The sequence below is a fragment of the Pollachius pollachius genome (genome assembly GCF_949987615.1).
Source record: "Pollachius pollachius genome assembly, chromosome: 18".
Classification (NCBI taxonomy): domain Eukaryota; kingdom Metazoa; phylum Chordata; class Actinopteri; order Gadiformes; family Gadidae; genus Pollachius; species Pollachius pollachius.
This window is the reverse complement of record NC_136951.1, coordinates 10,588,545-10,607,670: the sequence shown is the minus strand read 5'-3', so window position 1 is coordinate 10,607,670 and position 19,126 is coordinate 10,588,545. Positions and strand designations below refer to the sequence as shown.

At 42.8% G+C, this 19,126-nt stretch overlaps 2 protein-coding genes across 2 annotated transcripts in view; both read right to left on the bottom strand.

The window, feature by feature from the left end:
* ttc28 (tetratricopeptide repeat domain 28) overlaps positions 1-1,267 on the bottom strand; it is a 47,548-nt gene extending 46,281 nt beyond the window's left edge. Inside the window, exon 1 of the mRNA XM_079755439.1 lies at positions 1,119-1,267. Coding sequence (XP_079611565.1) covers positions 1,119-1,148 — 30 coding nt within the window. The 5' untranslated portion in view covers positions 1,149-1,267. The remainder of the gene's footprint in view (positions 1-1,118) is intronic.
* Positions 1,268-9,733: 8,466 nt separating this feature from the next.
* Positions 9,734-19,126, bottom strand: part of rph3aa (rabphilin 3A homolog (mouse), a) — a gene marked incomplete at both ends in the record, with an annotated part of 10,937 nt that continues 1,544 nt past the window's right edge. The window contains 12 exons of the mRNA XM_079756212.1: positions 9,734-9,867; positions 10,735-10,831; positions 10,956-11,037; positions 11,351-11,502; positions 12,000-12,053; positions 12,435-12,561; positions 13,110-13,219; positions 13,541-13,615; positions 14,762-14,841; positions 15,338-15,538; positions 15,706-15,972; positions 18,262-18,433. Of these exons, the coding sequence (XP_079612338.1) occupies positions 9,734-9,867; positions 10,735-10,831; positions 10,956-11,037; positions 11,351-11,502; positions 12,000-12,053; positions 12,435-12,561; positions 13,110-13,219; positions 13,541-13,615; positions 14,762-14,841; positions 15,338-15,538; positions 15,706-15,972; positions 18,262-18,433 (1,551 nt within the window). The remainder of the gene's footprint in view (positions 9,868-10,734; positions 10,832-10,955; positions 11,038-11,350; positions 11,503-11,999; positions 12,054-12,434; positions 12,562-13,109; positions 13,220-13,540; positions 13,616-14,761; positions 14,842-15,337; positions 15,539-15,705; positions 15,973-18,261; positions 18,434-19,126) is intronic.

Sequence of the window (19,126 nt, the reverse complement as noted above, 5' to 3'; positions counted from 1 at the left end):
CCCATACAGGCAGACACACCCACACACTAGCATGCACGAGTACACACATATGCACGCACACACACACACAAACACAGACACATATACACAAACACACACACACACACAAACACACATTCACAAATGCTGCAACTATTGGTGTCTTTGTATGTCAAATTCAATGGCCTGTTAAGGGTTTGAAAAACGAAATAACTAGCATGCAAGACACACATGCACGCACACAAACACACACACACACACAAACCCTTCTCAAACCTGATCAGATTAAACACAGTCTGTGTCTGAAAAATTAAAAAGTATTTGCGTCTTTCCTTCCCTACCCATGAATGGTCATTTAATAATGCTGAAAATAATTCTGAAAATAATGCTTAAATAGTTCCCATTATTCTATTGTACTCTACTATTTGTATTGTAACCACAACGGGCCTTGACAATGTCTAGCTGTCGGAAGTTGGAGGTGTGGTATTGACTGAAGGTTTTTGTAATAATGAAAGGAAGGAGCTGGCGGTGTGTGGATGAAGGCTGTTTGGCTGTTTGTGTGTATTCCGCGAATAAGAATTGGAGTTGTTCAGTGAGCCCCAACGGGAGAACTTGGATGTGTGCGTTGGTGTCAGATATTCTTGAGCCCCAGTGATTCAGCAGGAGCATGAGTATCGCGATGCTATACGATCACTAACTTTCCCTTATACTCACACACTCCTCCAGTATCATACATCACTGCCAAGATCCTTACCACAATACTTAAACACACACACACATGCACAACCACACACACACACACACACACACACACACACACGCACACACGCACACGCATACACACACACGCACACACACACACACACACACACACACACACACACACACACACACACACACGCATGACAACGATGCACAATCATACACGGCGACTGAACCCCTAAACTCAAGTGAAAAATCGATGAGAGTAAGCTACATTAGCGCCAGCTCCTTGGAGCTATTTTTACGCTGAATGGATCCGTGCACACCCCTTACCGTGGATAATGGGTGAGAAACCAAGTTAGGTACAGGAATGTTACTCCCATCTTTTGATCATGCAATAAAAACCGTTATTCACACCGCTCCCTTCACACGCTTACCTTTTCCTTCTTAGCTTTCGCTTTTTCCATTTTGTCCACTCTACGGCGACAGTGACTCGAAACTTTTATTATTGAACAATCCGACGTCCGGGACCCATTCGAGACAATAGGGTAAGCCTACAACTATCCACCAAACCTCAAGTCCTTTATTTAACAAGCCACAAGACAGGGACAACCGAGTTACACAGGGGGTGAAGTTTCCTCATCAGACAAAGTAATTCCAGAAGGATAAGTGCGCCATGTTCTCCGTTCCGTTCCGATCCGGTTCTCCTCTCCCGGTAGCGGAGTTCTTCCCCGGAGGAGGCGGCGGGGGGCGGGGTGGGGAGTCGCTCCTCCGGCTACAGCTCTCAGATGCCTCGCCATTGCTTTTTCATGACATCACAGCGGAGTTGAGTTACCTGACCCGCACTTCTTCAGACAATGGGACTTTTACGGAAGGCGAACTGGCTGCTCTACGCTATTTGTGTAGAGATGCTATAGTTGATGTCCTACATTTCTGAAACAGATGATTTAACTTTTGACCTGGCGGTTTCACCAGAAGAATGACCCGCACTGGGTCACGGACCGGGTTTGGTTCGGTTCTGCTGGAGATAATACTGAGGTATTTCTTGGCATCAGTGTGAAGCTTTCGGATACTTTCATGATAGCACTGCTGAGTTCGGGTCATTGTTTATATCTGAGAAGGAATTATAATGGCCACACAAATTATCAGTCTAAATTAAAATAGACGAATTCTAAATAAGTATTTTTTTTATGCATTCATATTATTATTATATCATAATTAATAATAATATGATTCATTTGATCGGTCATCCTCAATTCATATGCTGGCATATTTAACGATGTTCGTATTGTTTTATGTAATCTTCTTATTCAATTAAGTCTGTATATTTTTCCTCGTTCATACATAAAAAAAAACAATAATGTTTTCCATGGACGTTCAAGTTCAGCAATCAAAACATTAACTTCAATTGCATTTTAAAGGACAGTGAACATCAATGATAATGTACAAATTCACCATCAATGACAAATGAACAATGGACACATGGTATGTGTTAAGGTTAAGGTTAAGGTTAAGGTATGTGCAGGTATTTTATTGAAACAAAGGAGCATATCTTAACAAATATAACAAATATATTGACACTATTTCATATATAACAAATACTATATATAATATATACAAAAAATGAACTATGTATAAGTGATTGTAGCAGTGTCTATCAAGATGAATCCATCAATGTGTGCTGTCACTCCGGGTTTTTGGTTCTTTGGCTCGGATTATCCGTTCGCACAGTCTACTGAGTCTAAACGCTTTTCCGTTTTTTCGTGTAACCCTGTACGTTCTGACACGGAGACTCACGGCCTGTAGGGGGCGCCAATCGTCCATTTCCCCACCGGGAATGGTCCTGTCCAATGTTGGCAGGGCAGGACGCTGCACAATGGCTTTACATCTGGGGAAGGAAAATAAGGCATTCATATGAATACGTGTCACTTTTATGAACCATATATTTAATGCAAGTTATAATGGTCTGATCATATAGCATGTGTTTGTGTGTGTGCCTGTGTGTGACCTTACATCTTGCCCGCTCCACATTCCGGTATCAAGAAGCAGGATTGGGAAACTCTGTCCAGGAGAAATGTGTCCACGTCTGTCAGCCGCCTCTGATTGGCTAAGATCTGAAACAATCTGCATGAAAACAGACGGATTAGACTCTAGACGGTTATCAAATGTACAAGTTCAACGGTATAGTATTACGTTTGGAACGAGTCATGGACGGGCAGAGATAGGAATGCTTGAGCATGCGCCCTATCCTACTCATGCATGGCATGTATCTGAATTCACTGTAAGTGGCTCTGGATAAAAGCGAAATGACTAAATGGTAAATCATCAGAAATAGTGAATTCTGGAGTTTGATCGATGCCTACGCTCAGATCCATCAGGTGCACATGAGGTTATGGAATAGTACACATTGACACTGGTGCCAGGTTTCTGGTTTGGTACGACCGGGTATCAAACTCTGATCCCTATGCAAATAATTAGTCTGGTGAAGTGAGTGTACATTTGCCCTAGTGTTGCAAAAATCAAATGTCTCAACCATGCTCTCTCTATTTTTTTTTTTAAAGCATAAGCACACAAACAGCTGTTGAACTTAGTAAACTTAGCATTCAGAAATAAACCACAGGGAAGCAGACAGGTAGATTGCATGATTTATGGAGGATTCTTCAAGCACTTCTTATCTCGGCTGTAGTTAAATGCCTCAGAGCAGTTCTAATATTTGTTTCTGACTGGATCACAGTCAAACATAAATGACCAAACATCCCATCAGTCATTATGGCCCACAGTACCTTTTTGTGCAGCTGCAGTGGTACAGGGTCCTGGAGTCGGGGTTCAGAAGACCGTATCTCCTCTGGTTGGGAAGGATCCTGGCTCTGCTGCACTGGTCCAGCGCTCTGTACACCTCACACGACAGCTCCTGGCCTGGGAGATGAAGAAGACAAATGAGCAGAAGGGCCTTATTCAACTGGCCCCCATCTTGGTTCCATACACTAGCCGGAATTCTGCATTCAGTCCCTCGACCAAGCTAGTGTTTAGAATCCAGATGGCCACTGGGTGAACAACAACATGTAGGACTTCTTTTTCCTTTTTCAGTTCAGCTGCGGTTGTAAATCAGTTACAATGGGAGATTAAATGTTTATGCTGATTGATTATCGCCTTACTTGTGTTGGCGGCATGCCCGTTCAGCACGCCTGGTTTGTCTGTGTTAGCCTCAGAGATGGTTTGCTGGTCCGGACCACTGTTGCTATCGGGGTTCAATGACACGCTGCTCCCCATCTGAGTGGCCAAGACACCGACACTGAGGGCAGGGCCCGCGGCGTTAGCAGAGGTAAGGTCAGAGGTCATCGCCGGGGGATCAGCGCGCGGCGTCAAGCGCGTGGTCGGGGTCGCTTGAGTGGCGTTCTCCTGAGTCACGTTCTCCAGAGTGGCGTTCTCTTGAGTACCGTTCTCCTGAGCTGCGTTCTGTTGAGTGGCGTTCTGTTGAGTGGCGATCTGTTGAGTGGCGATCTGTTGAGTGGCGTTCTCCAGAGTGGTGTTCTCCAGAGTGGCGTTCTCCAGAGTGGCGTTCTCCTGAGTAGAGTTCTCCAGAGTGGCGTTCTCCAGAGTGGCGTTCTCCTGAGTGGCGTTCTCCAGAGTGGCGTTCTCCAGAGTGGCGTTCTCAAGAGTGGCGTTCTCCTGAGTGGCGTTCTCCAGAGTGGCGTTCTCCTGAGTGGTGTTCTCCTGAGTCGCGTTCTCCAGAGTGGCGTTCTCCTGAGTGGCGTTCTCCAGGGTGGCGTTCTCCAGGGTGGCGTTCTCCAGGGTGGCGTTCTCCAGGGTGGCGTTCTCCTGAGTCACGTTCTTCTGAGTCACATTCTCCAGAGTGGAGTTCTCTTCAGTGTCGTTCTCTTCAGTGGCGTTCTCTTCAGTGGCGTTCTCCTGAGTGGCGTTCTCCTGAGTGGCGGTCTCTTGGGTGGTGGTCTCTTGGGACGTGGAGGCGTGGGGCTCGTAGGCGATGGGAGGCTGGACTTCTGCCTGGAGCACCGTCTGTGTCGTTTTACACCTGTAGGGGCGGAGCTGTTAGCAAGACACCAACCAAGGGGCGTATCCCACGCCCATATTTGGAATGGTCGTCCTGCGTGGCCATCCAAGCTTAATCTGGCACTTGAGAGGATTTTAACCTGTCAATCAAAGTCGACTACGCTTGTCTGGAGGACATGCCCCACGCACAATATTATCAGTTATCTACAATAAAACACCGTAATTCAGCAATATGAATCAACCTTGGCTATAGTGAGACCACAAAAGTCCACTTACATGCCGAACCAGTTCCTCTCCGTGCAGATGACTATGTAGGAGAGCTCAAAGCAGTTCATCTGCAGCATGTTGAAGAACACCTTCCCAACCATGTCGGATATGCTGTCGTTGGCGTTCCTTAGGCAACTGTGGAACCTTCAGGTTGAGACAGAATATCATTTAGGCTGAGACAGAACATAATTGAGGTTGAGACGGAACATCCTTTCAGTTTGATAACGGTAACGCTCTCATCGCGGTGCGGTGCCAACAGGCCTGCGTGGACCAAAGTCCATGATCAGAAATCTCACACATGCACCACACAGATAACTGGCACCTAGCCCGGCCTTAACCCATTTGTACCGGCTGCTGTGCGGCGCAACATTGTATCTAGTAGATACAATGTTGCTCCGCGCAGCCGGTACAAATGGGTTAATGGTAAACACGCATTGATGCGCAATCATGTCTTAAAGGTAAACACGCACAGATGCGTGATCCGGTCTGAATGGGTTAAACAAATCCGATAACAATAGCGTATTATTTATTATGTTTTTTATTATTTTTATTACGATTAATCATATTAAGTTTTAAGGGACGGAGCAAAGTCTGTGGCGATGCAGTGCCAACACCAAGATATACAACATTCAATATGATATTACCACTAAACAGACCTATCTACAATCAAACGCTTACAGAGAATGTAAAAGTGATTATTTTGTCAGTATGCCTATTTATAGATCTATTATATAGATATATTTTGAATTAATTATTTTCAATATTATTTTATTCATGGCGTTTCTGTTAAAATTGTGTGATATATATTTATCTTTGTTAAAAATAATAGGTGTTATAAATAAATTACAGTTGTGCATGAAAAAAGTACAGTTCACAGAAATCTTATACTACGATCCTTACCTGTTATCACAATCGCAGTGAGACATGGTGAAGATATTAGAGTTGAAGACGCCGAATTTGTTTTGGAAGGACAAGATTGTCTCCTGACACTGGTCATGTTCACGACAACAACTGTCCGTCCCCGTAAAGGCTCCTAACCCCAACAAGAGACATAGATCCAATTATGGTTGATGGTTTTATATAGTGTCCACCTAAAGGTGTTCTGGATGTATCCAACTCATGAGGAACATTTGAAAATTTAAACATGAAAAGCAACTCACCCAAATCTGCATATGACGGTGCTTTGTTGCCAGACCCGCACCAGAGCGTCCCAGGTACAATAAACCCGCGCTTCACGCGCCGGTGGCTCGCCGCCTTGGATCTTTCGCTCAGAGCGCCAACGCTTCGTGCCTTTCTGCTTCGGCTTGCGCGTTCTTTGTCCACAAACGGTGCGTTCACGTCGCCACATAATCGATTTGATGCAAACAATGCATTGATATTTAAATGTTGACTGTGGTTCTCCAAGAACTCATTAGTTTTCTCTCGGCAAAGGGATAGATAGTTTTCTGTGACAGCTGCGTCCTCCACCCAGGAGCACTGGAGCAGCGCGCGGTCTGGGGACCACACGGAGTGGTAGAGGCGCACGGCGGGGGAACGATGGTGAGGGCTGTGGTGGCCCGTCCGGAGGAAACTGTAGTGAGTTTCACCGTTGGACGCAAGTTGGGTATAAGCACAGATTTTCTCTACATCTGCTGCAGAGCTCGATATCAAAGTTCGAAATATTAAAAAAACTCGAAAAATATGAAAAAGGTGCATTCTGACGGCGCGTCAGAGGAAGAATAACACGGCTAGCAAAATGTAAATTTAGCTAAATAAGTTAAAGGTAAGTGAATTATTAAAGATAATTCACCCAGATGGCATCTTATGATTTCTACGTTAGTTGAACGTATATATAGGCACATTTGTTATCTATTCTAGATTAGAAACGGGGATTTCCAGGGGTGTTAAAGTGATGTCAGCTGCGCCTCAGACGTCGTATGATCCCAAGCTCCTATTAGCTAAACACTAGCATGTCTACCAGTGACACACCTGTCAGCCACTAGTGAGTGCAGTAGTGATACAGTGAACAGACAACCACATCTATTCCTCCTCTTTTTTGTTGTATGTTTGGGTGACTTTTGTCCCCTCTGTGTCTAGGCAATTTTTTATCATATAGGCTAAGCGATATTGATCAACTCAGAGTCACACAAAAAAGGCGTGCGTAAACGCAGCCAGCCCTTAGCCTGCCTTATAGGCCTACTGATCATATTTGAATATTAAATAGGCCTACTGGGAGAGATTGTATACAGCAAATATTTTGCACAGTAAAATTCATATCGTTTTTTAAATAAAATAAAATAAAATAGTTATTTTCTTGAATTTCATAAATGTATGATTACAACACCTTATTTAACAAGAAATTAAATAATCAGCTTAAATTTTCATCTCCAAAAAGATCAGTTGTTTATATTTTTGCAATTCACGTGAGTATGAAACATAGTTATGTGTACTGTCTTTTGATAGTAGAATGTATTCCAATGCTGTTGCTATTATATTTATTAGGAATATTTATATTTTAAAGTGCTATGTTTTTCAAATCTCATATTCAGAACGTATTTCAGTGATGTGTTACTCCTACTATATATAGGCCTAGGCATACTTCATTCATAATAATGGGATTGCAATAATTGCAATTAACATAATGTAAACATAGCGTCACCTTTGATTGGAGTCTTGGCCTGATTATTGTAACCTTTCACCTACTTGGAAAGAGAGAGTGAGGACGAGGAATAGTTTTATTAACTTATTCAAAGTTCACTCAGCTGTCAGTTACGTGTCTGCCTCAGCTGATTGGTCCAAACCTCACCTGATTGAAACAAAGTCCCTTGCCCCGCCTCCTTTATAGTTCCACTTCCTATCTACTGGTTGTTTTGTCTGCTCATTCTTTGAGGGTTTTCAGTGAACATGCACTGTCCTGCAACACACACGCACATTTTAATTTAATACCTTTATGTATTTCTTTGGGGAAGAGTTTGAAAAGGTACGATTCATCAATAAACTCATATACAAATGGGCTTGTAATTGATTATTATTACTTTAAGTTGTTCTAGTAGCAGCAGCAGTAGAAGTAGTAGTAGTAGTAGTAGTAGTAGTAGTAGTAGTACAACAGTAGTAGCAGTAGTAGTAGTAGTAGCAGTAGTAGCAGTAGTAGTAGTACAACAGTAGTAGCAGTAGTAGTAGTAGTAGTACTGCTAGTAGTACTACTAGTAGTAGTAATACAACAGTAGTAGCAGTAGTAGTAGTAGTACAACAGTAGTAGCAGTAGTAGTAGTACTAGTAGTAGTACAACAGTAGTAGCAGTAGTAGTAGTAGTAGTAGTAAAACAGTAGTAGCAGTAGTAGCAGTAGTAGTAGTAGTACAACAGTAGTAGCAGTAGTAGTAGTAGTAGTAGTAGTAGTAAAACAGTAGTAGCAGTAATAGTAGTAGCAGTAGTAGTAGTAGTAGTAGTAGTAGTACAACAGTAGTAGCAGAGTCATGTGAAATCACATTACTACAAGCACAAACATTATAGTGATTGCACAATGTTTTTATTTGCCAACAAGAATGTATGCTACATTATCGGTGTGCCTAAACACATACAATCAAACAATAAATCGGTCTGTCTATACAGAGTGAAAAATGAAGATGATTTTGAAGTGGCACCACCAATTGCAAGTCATATGCATCATACAGACAATTTGAATCAATGTCCGGCCTAAACGATCAACGTTTTTAAAAATAGTTGTACATGATGGTGTAGCCAGGCTGCATGCATAAAATATTGGAGGCATTTTTCTTAGGATAGGGAATGTAGAGATGGAGAAATAAATAAATAATATATATAACAGAAAAATAGAGAAAGAAGATTGAATACAGAAATAAATAAAGAGTGATATGATACGATATGATAGAGAGCTACTGAAAGGCACAAACAGACAAGGATTGAGAGATAGAGCGATAAAGCAAGAGAATTATACACTATATGGAGAGATAGAGAGATAGAGAAAGAGATATAAAGGGAGATACAGAGAGAGATTCAGAGAGATTTTTAGGGAGAGAGCGAGAGAGAGAGAGAGAGAGAGAGAGAGAGAGAGATAGTGTTAGCGAGAGGACAATACAGAGAGCAATACAGAGAGGGAGAGAGAGATACATAGCCATGCATGTAGTTGCAGAAGAGCTTAGTAGGAGCTAGTAGGCTAGTCAATTCATTCTGATGACTTTTAATATTTGAACACAAACCAGACTTATTTAGGTCAGTAATACCAACCGTCTTTTGGCCGCTAACAATCTACAATATTTCCAGGATAAATATAACAGATAAGATATTTCATCTTAGTACAGACTACTAAATCAGACGAATATGGACTAAAATAAGGTGTGACATAGCATAGCAGGGTATATCACATTATTGCACAGTACGTGATCTTCTCATTTCACAATAAGAGCGCAGGAGATCACCTTAGGAGGTAGAGACGAGGTACAAGACACGCTTAATAACATACCATCCCACAGTAAAGGACACGAAAAGGAATTATCAATCTCTTAACATTAGGTTAATGCTGAATGACAAAATAAAAGAGAAATCCTATGGTAGAACTGAAAACTGCTTCAATATTAATGGCCACATATTGGCAACGAGGTCAGAATCCATTCTAGACATGCATGCACATTCTGCCTCAGACCAAACACCGTAGAAGGTAGGGAGGACACAAACCCGTGGGTCCGTTTCAGAGTAAAAGCCCCCGCTCAGACTGGGAAGCGATGGGAATGGATAACTGTCACAGGACCAAAAAGAGATGGATAAAGGAAGGAGGTCTCAGTCCTCGAACTTGGCAGGGTCGTCATTGAGGAGAACGTGCCAGCGCTCTATCTTCTTGTCTTTGTTCTTAAGACATTCGTACCAGTGCTTCAGACACTCTCCCTTCGCCTGGATGCCCAGCTGGCATCCGCCTTGGGGGGGGGGGGGGGGGGGGGGGGGGGGGGAGACATGGATTGATAAATAGATGGATGGCTTATTGATATATAGATGATGGATGCATGGATGGATCATTGATTGATAGATAGGAGATGGATTGATTTAGTGATGGCTGGATGGATCATTGATTGATAGATAGGAGATGGATTGATTTAGTGATGGCTGGATGGATCATTGATTGATAGATAGGAGATGGATTGATTTAGTGATGGCTGGATGGATCATTGATTGATAGATAGGAGATGGATTGATTTAGTGATGGCTGGATGGATCATTGATTGATAGATAGGAGATGGATTGATTTATTGATGGCTGGATGGATCATTGATTGATAGATAGGGGATGGAGGGATGGATGAATTGATGAATGCAGACACGCATTAAAGGACGATACCTATTTTTCTGAACAAACCAGCGTAGCATTTCTCTTGGCCTCACTAAAACATCTGTCACCAAATTAATTTGGCTAGATCCCTTCATTGTACGGATTCTGCTGAAGAGCATTTTTCGTCGCTTGCACAGCCATGAATATAAAATATTGCAATACAGCACTTTGGTGGTTGTGATAGGAGGTTTGGCAAAGGACTTGTATGGCAACCTCTTGCTATTCTCTTCACAAACTGCACACTTATCGACGCACAGGGATTCAAAATATGAAAGTGCTGTATTGCAGAGGGTTTTCATTGGTGGCAGACGTGCCTGCGCTATAAATTCATCAGCAGAATGGGTACAAGGAAGCAATTAAGCAAGTAATGGTTATTTTTGTGAAGCCAGGAGAGACGGCTGCAACAGTTTGCTCACAGACCGGTATTGTCCTGTAAGTGTTCATGTCAAGATACATACCGATGAAATCGTTGGACTTGCCCATGTCGTAGTCCCAGACGGAGATATCCAAGGTCTTCTTGGCCAACTCACCGTGTTTTATTTCATAGCTGAACTCCTGTAAGACAAGCAGAGCATTTAAGGCATGGGCAACCACAAACAATTTTAGAGGAAGTCATGGAGGATAAATGGGTGATCAACAGTCTGCACAGAGCCTTGTCAGAGAGTGGTGCGGAGCCGACCTCGTTATACTCTGGGTTCAGAGTCTTCTTCTTCGTCTGTGTCTTGTTCTTGGCCTTCTTCCCCATATCTGGCTTCAGACATCTACAGCAATACCACAAGACAACACTTGACAAACTGTGTCGGTTGGTTTGTCTTCGTAAATGACACTATCTATTCTTCAAATACCTGACGCTTTTATTCAAAATCCTTTTTAGTTATTCATTTATGTGCGGATAGGAGGTTAGGCGCCTTGCTCCAGAGGCTTACAGCTAAACAGTGGACATTGGGGTTCAAAACCAGAACCTTTCAAAGAAAATAAATGTCTCATATGATGGTCTTTTCAAACATGTAACACTACACATGTCTCCATATATAAAATGGACAACACACGGCCCGATGACAGTAATAAACGCACACTTTAACGAAGGGGTCGGAGTATCCGTTGGAGTCCATGGCGGCAAGGTGGGCGCAGCGCACCACTCCCACCACCAGGCGGCCCTGTCGGCTGTCGTAGTGCAGAGACACCTGGACGCGGCCCCGCTCCTCGCTGCTCTCTCCGTCCTTGCCCTGCAAACATGTGAATACGTTGACATATATTTATGGATCATATATGTATCAACAACCAACCAGATAATGTTAAAAATGTATAAGGAAAATATTGTATAGATCATTAAAATATGTATTTGTATTTGTATATGTATCCATATGTATGTCTTTAAGGAGACTTGTTTATACCGTCCTTCCTCTACAAGCACCCATCAACTCAATTGGAATTTGGGATACATAAAAATCGATATAATGATATATGTATCTATGGGTCTATATGTCGAAAGAATGGCTAACCAACCATCCCCCAAGCACACATCAACTATACATGTGTGCAACCTCGTCAGACAACCTCGTCACTTGCAACCAAGTCGGATTACTGTCTAAATCAGTCTAAATCTTTAACCAGAAGCATGCACTCAACCATGTATACAGCTACTGTATAGGTCTATAAGTAGCAGGAAACACACAGATTAACAGAAATGTATAGTGCAGGTAATCTGATAAACGTGTCTTACATCATCCTCATAGAGAGCCATACCCCTCGCTGACCCCCCTTGTGCCTTCTTCACCTGCAGAGAGATGGGGGGGGGGGGGGGGGGGGGAAGAGAGAAACAGAGGGTTAAATAGAGTGAGAGGGATGGGGAGAGGGAGAGACAGCAAGATATGAAGACAGAGGGACAGAGCCAGAAAGAGGGAGGGAAAGTGAGAGAGAGCATGAGAAAAGGCAATATAGAGGAAGCAAGAGGGTTTTAGAGAGATAGAGATAGAGATAGAGAGAGAGAGAGAGAGAGAGAGAGAGAGAGAGAGAGAGAGAGAGAGAGAGAGAGAGAGAGAGAGAGAGATAAGGGTTTGAATGAGAAGAAGAGCAAGAAAGGGGGGAGAGTGAGTGTATTTATATATTCCCCACAGTAATCCACATGGATGTCATCCTGGCTCTTGCTGGTTCTCACCTGGACCACCCTCTCCAGGCACACACTGAAGTTCTTCTTCTGGTTGAACTTGAGTTTCTTCAGCGCCACACGAGTCTCTCCGATGAACTCATTATGGCCAAACTTATCCTCATCGCTCACTGCGAGCCTGCAGAGAGAGAGCATTTTAACTAGATGTCTCTCTACCACTCACTGATAGACTGCAGAGAGAGAGAGAGATGGTTAACAACCTGTCTCTCTACTATTCACTGATGGACTGCAGAGAGAGAGAGCATGCTAACTACTTGTCTCTGTATCACTTTCTCAGAGCCTGCAGAGAGAGAGAGCAGGTTAACTACATGTCTCTCTCTCACTGACTGATAGACTGCAGAGAGAGAGAGAGCATGTTAACTACTTGTCTCTCTACCACTCACTGACAGACTGCAGAGAGAGAGAGTATGTTAACAACCTGTCTCTCTACCACTCACTGACAGAATGGAGAGAGAGAGAGAAAGCATGTTCACTACATTTTTCTCTATCACTTACTGACAGACTGCAGATAGAGAGAACATTTGTATACCAGTCTCTCTACCAATTTACCATTTCTTTGTCATATATCTGTCTGTCTGTCTGTCTGTCTGTCTGTCTGTCTGTGTATCTACCATATATTTCAAAATATGAACTGTGTATATCATTGTATTTATGTATTGGTGGTACCTGAGTGACTTGCGGGTCATTTCTTCATCGGTGATGCCATGGTACACCAGCGTCTCGTTCCACACAGGATTCAACGTGTGCTTCAGCGTCTTGGTACGAAGTTTATTTGACTGAACGACACAGGATAAGGAGAGATGAGCGACGAGAGGAGAGGAGCAGAGAGGGGAGAAGAGAGAAGACAGGAGACAGGAGGAGGGATGAAGGAGAGATGAGTGAGGAGAGAGAAACGAGAGAGGAGTGAAAAGGAGAGAGTAGAGAAAGGAGGAGAGAAAGGAGAAAAAAGAGGAGACAGACAAAATTAGATGAAATGTTTGAGATTTTTATATTCTTATTATTATTAATAAAAGCCATACAAATTTTAAAGCAAGATGACCAAACCAATATTTCTAATGAATAATCACTAATAATCCGACGTAGGCAGCAGGGGATACCTTGCTAGCGCCAGGCAGTAGGTGTAGCTTCACGTAGGGGTCGGCCAGCCCGTTGGAGTCCATCGGCTTCAGACCCTGAAGACAACCACAGTTTGGGAAGGCTCATGAGGGAGGGGGGTAATGGCACATGACAATATGCAAATGCATAGTGTGCATATGTCCCCCCATATACCCCACCGCAATACGGACACGGAACACTTCCAGTCACCTTCACACACGGCCCTTACCAGAGCTTAGAGACTAGGCCCCTCTGAGTGTCAGACTGTATGCACTGTGTGCATTTTTTCCTTGCTACCGCACTGCCGCTTTAAGTGTGCACTGGAGGATGTATGTGTGTGTGTGTGTGTGTGTGTGTGTGTGTGTGTGTGTGTGTGTGTGTGTGACATTGTTTTGTTTTGTATTGTTTTATATTATTTTTATAACTATTTATTTATAAAGCACCAAGGGGACTGCCATCCAATTTCGTTGTATCCTGTGCAATGACAACAAAGAATTCTATTCTATTCTATTTGATTCTATTCTATATGCATTCACAGATGTCTCCATAGTATCCTTACACAGTGTGCTCGGCTTTTGTTGCAGATACTCTTTGTTTAATGTTTCTCTTATGTTGAGCCCTATCCCTCGGATAGTTGCCTGAGCTGGGGATGCACTTTATGGTAGCTTTATGGTCCTGCAGGGGTTTATGGAGGTGTCCTGAACACACCCTCTATAACAAAGCCTGCAAGAGGAAGAGAGCTCAGGAGAATGATTTGACATGCTTTGTGGATTCTCTTGTTCTGCTGTTCTGCTAAATAAATCTTTTCATACTTAGATCTGAAGATTACAATCCAGAGTGGTGGCCTCTAGAGGGGTCGAGGTAATCTAACTCAGCAGCATGTAGTGGACGTTTACACCCGGGGAAACATCTCTCTCACTTTCTCTCTGTCTCTGTGTGTCTCTCTCCCATCCTGTTACAATATATACAATATATGAACACAAAGATCAGCTGCAAAGATCAGATTATTCTTGACGTTTAAATGTTCATCACGCTCTTATACGCTCTCACTGTCCGACCTGAAACATCAACATACTGCAAGCAGCAAGAGGGCTATTGCTATTGACTGACCTTCCATATGTGTGTGTGTGTGTGTGTGTGTGTGTGTGTGTGTGTGTGGGAGGGCGCTTGTGCGATCGTGTGTTTGCACGTGCGTGTGAGGGTGTGCGTGCGTGTTTGTTCACCTTGGCTTTGACAATGCAGCAGTGTAGAGCGTGGGTCTCCTGTTCATAGAGGAGGGAGAACTCTAGTAAGCCCAGAGTAGCTACAAGAGACAAACACAACCACAAACAAACACACAAGGGACGGTTTAGGACACATTATGGTACCTTAATTATCTAGTCAACTCGTCAAATCTTAAGTGAAGTATAAGGTAAAATGTAACATTAGCTTAGGGCTACTTATTTACAAAAAAGAGGCTTTAAATCAGACACTGTTGCAGTGTAACTCCAAAAGCTAATAGTGTAGCCTTCCTAGCTAAAAAAGTACTTTCTACATAAAGAAGATAGCTACGTTTGATTTTTTACAAATAAATAAAATCTGTCTCTTAAAAAAAATTAACGTAGGCCTAGTTATAATATAACATAATATATATATATATATATCACAAATATACATTATATATATACAATGATGTTAAAATGACATCATTGTTAAATTATATTATATTATATCAATATAATATAATTGAACAATTTATACATAACTTAAAATAATGTAGAATATGCAATATTTCAAAGTAGGTCATTTTAAGGTCTTACTGGACTCATCAGAGTCGTAGTCAACCTCATCCTCTTCTGTCTGCTGAGGCGCGACTCGGGCTGGCGAGGGACTAGCAGCAGCAGCAGCAGTACGCGCTGATGGGGAAGAGGAAACGAGCGGCTGTGCTTTCATCATGACGCCTGAAGAGGGCGCTGTGGTGCACCTCTCGAGGGAGCTACTTTCCACATCTGCCGCAGGGGCTTGGGGAGTTAGAACAGGGACAGAGACCGCACAGCAGCGTCACAATAATGTACATCTATTCACAAAATGTTTGCTATCCATTTCCCTGAAGGAAACATATGAGGTAACTTCAAAAACATATGTTTAATAAAATACAACAATGCTGATGTGATGTGTTTAAATTCACCCTTGTGTTGGCCTAGTTGGACTGTGTTCGGCGCAGTCCCCAATTGTGACCTGGCCGGGGTTGGTTTGGGGAGGGGGGTATCTTTCTCCATGGTTGTAGTACTCTCTGCATTTGTAGTTCTCTCTGCATTTGTAGTTCTCTCTGCGTTTGTAGTTCTCCCTGCGGTTGGTCCAGAGGGCTGTCGTCTGTCACCATTGGCCCCTGCTGAGGGTCCAGTGCGGGGCCCGGAGTGCCCGTGTTCTGGCCCACTGGGTCTCTGTTGTGGCTCTGGGATCATGAGGACAACGGTCATCGTTCATTAACAAATAAACACACACACACACACACACACACACACACACACACACACGTACCACACTCTTCCGCCCCGGGAGATCAATAAACAATCATCCAAGTGCATCCATGTCAGCTACAGTATATATACTGTACATACAACTGACACGTAGCTACCGCATGTACAGTATATATGCATACAACTAACATGTTAGCTTCAGTATACATACAGCTTACAGGTAAGCTACAGTATATATATACACACTAACATGTTAGCTTCAGTATAGATACAGCTTACAGGTAAGCTACAGTATATATATACACACTAACATGTTAGCTTCAGTATACATACAGCTTACAGGTAAGCTACAGTATATATATACACACTAACATGTTAGCTTCAGTATACATACAGTTTACAGGTAAGCTACAGTATATATATACACACTAACATGTTAGCTTCAGTACATATACATACAACTAGAATGTTAGCTACAGTACATATACATACAAATAACATGTTGCAGAGATGGAAATTAACTTTTTTGCCCACCAGCCACTAATCCTTTTTACCAGCCACTTTTTATACGCTATATATATTTTTAATATATGCGTACATTTTAAACAAAATAATAGTAACACTAGATAAGAAAAGTGTTTTTCATACTCATCATTTATCCATCAGAAGTGATTTTTACTGTAAGTAGGCGCTACCAAGGAACTGAGTTGAAAATGTTACACTCTTACCGCATATGATAAACAATACACAGGTATCTGCCATGTTAAGTCATGTTAATTTCGAAGTTGTTACGATGACAAGTTTAGGGATAATTCATCCATACAAAGTATTTTTAATAAAAACAAATTGACATATTAACAATAAAACAACATGCATGGCTACACCATCATAAGTCAATAGGAACATTTGTTTTTTCAGTGCACTGGCCTTTTAATTTCTTCAATTCAACCAGATGTATATTGAAATCTGCCCCTATAATGCAACAGATGTATCCTCTCGGTATAGGAAGACTCATACTCTGCCTATGCATTCGAAATTAAACATTTGAAAACAGACCATGAAGAAACAAGAACAAGAAACAATGACTTAATAAGTGCAAGACACATTGAACAACGTCAGAATACATTTGTTCGCTATGCAGCCCTGCTATTGCGCATTCACAGACTGGCTTTTGTCAAAGGAATACCTGGTCAATGATGGACTTAATATGGACACAAACGACTGAACATTGGATCTTTGTATGGATTTATATGCACGTTACAGTGAGCAGATCTCTAAGGTTACCCAACATGCTAGTTTTTCGACAGCAACAAACTATTGCATCAGGCCTAATAGAAAATAAAAATTTCACTTACGTGCAGTGCCATTCGAAGTCTTGAAATGGCCTTCCCTTTTTGGCAATTGCGTGTGCATTTCGAACTAACTTCTATCAAGCTGGGCTGTTTTGAGGCTAACGAGCGTCCTCATCGCTGTCGTGGTTTCGGGCGCTGATTTTCCCTTGGCAATTTTCAAAACGTGAAGGTGACTTTTTGAGGACTCGTGGTCCTCCACGGCTTCCAATTTGAGGTTTTGCGCCCCACTCACAAAATTATTGGACCTGTGGCCATCCGAAGCATGTTTACGACAGAGAGCACAGAACATTGTCTGGCTCGTCCCGTCAAACACCAGCCAGTCACGGTGTTGCCCACTGTCCGATGTTCGCCATCTCTTATTAAAACAACGCTTCTTTTTGGGGATGACAGCAGTACTATCATCCGCCACCTGTACCTGGCCTACACTCTCCCCAGCTGTTCTCTTTCCTCCGGTGAGGAAACGCAACATTGCTTTCTCTAGTATTTTTTTTTTATATGTCAATAATTAGCCTAGCATACTATACCGAATGTTGATACCGGCATATTATCTCTATGGTTACCGGTATATTATCCCGGATGTTGACAGTCGCAGTTCAGCAAAAGAGGCGTAGAAGAAGAAGGGGGCCGGATGTTGACAGTAATGGTTGTGGAACTGTGCAGTGCCGTATGACGAATGTATTAAATATGCAAATTTCATCGGACCTGACCGGAAAGTATTACCCCACAGTGGCGGGTGAAGTGACACAATTCACCCGCCACCATACAAATCCACCCGCAAATGGCGTGTGGCGGGTGTTAATTTCCATCCCTGACATGTTGGCTACAGTATATATATACATACAACTACCATGTTAGCTACTGTATATGGCAGCTCCACCCAGCACACACCCAGACCTGCTGCACAATAAGAACCTTGCTGTGGTGGTTGGTCGCTGCCCTCCATCGTCTGCTGTGCTGGTTCCCGGCAGTTCTGCTGGGCCCTGGTCTCCATGCTGGGCTGGCTGGGCCTGGTGAGAGGCAGGGGGCCAAGCAGCACCTGCTGGGTCTGGCCCTTGTAGAACCAGGCCCCTGAACGCTTCTGGATCTGAAGAGAGGAGGGGCGGAACCGATAAGACACAGGGTGGAGGCTCTGTCTGAAGGGGATTATGTTGCAAACACTTGATTTGTGCAAATGTAGAATAGGTGGGAACAGGTGTGTGAATCCTCACATCCTTCTCACATCCTATTCTACGAGCACAACCAAGTCTGCAAGCAAAGGGCTTTGCAGCATATTTTTCTTGGATAGACAGTGTTGATCAAGTCCTGTGTTCTTAGCTGAGGATGATTTTCTGTTTGTTTGGTTGTCCGTTTGTCTGTTTGTTCGGAACAGGGCATGTCAATGTGTGTTTATTGATTTGTACTTGGGATGATTGACACCAAACTGAATTAATCTAAGGGTGTGTACCCTGAGGCCATGACAGAAAGACAGAAGACCCTGAAATAACCTTCACTTTTATTGTGATTTATTATTGTTTATGTTGCAATAAATCCAAATAGATCCTTATGCATTAATAAAAACATGACTTGCTTAGTGTGTTTAGTGGGCTTTCCTGGTATGATATATTTACCATTATCACATTAAAAATGTATCAACGGCTCAATGCATCTCTGGGCCCTATGACTGAGTGAGGGCTCCTAATGTCTTCCTTGTTCATGTGTCCATTGTTGCTCACGTTATATCTATTTGATTATTTACGGTGAATGGGGGAGGAATCATCAAGCATTCATGTGTTCATAT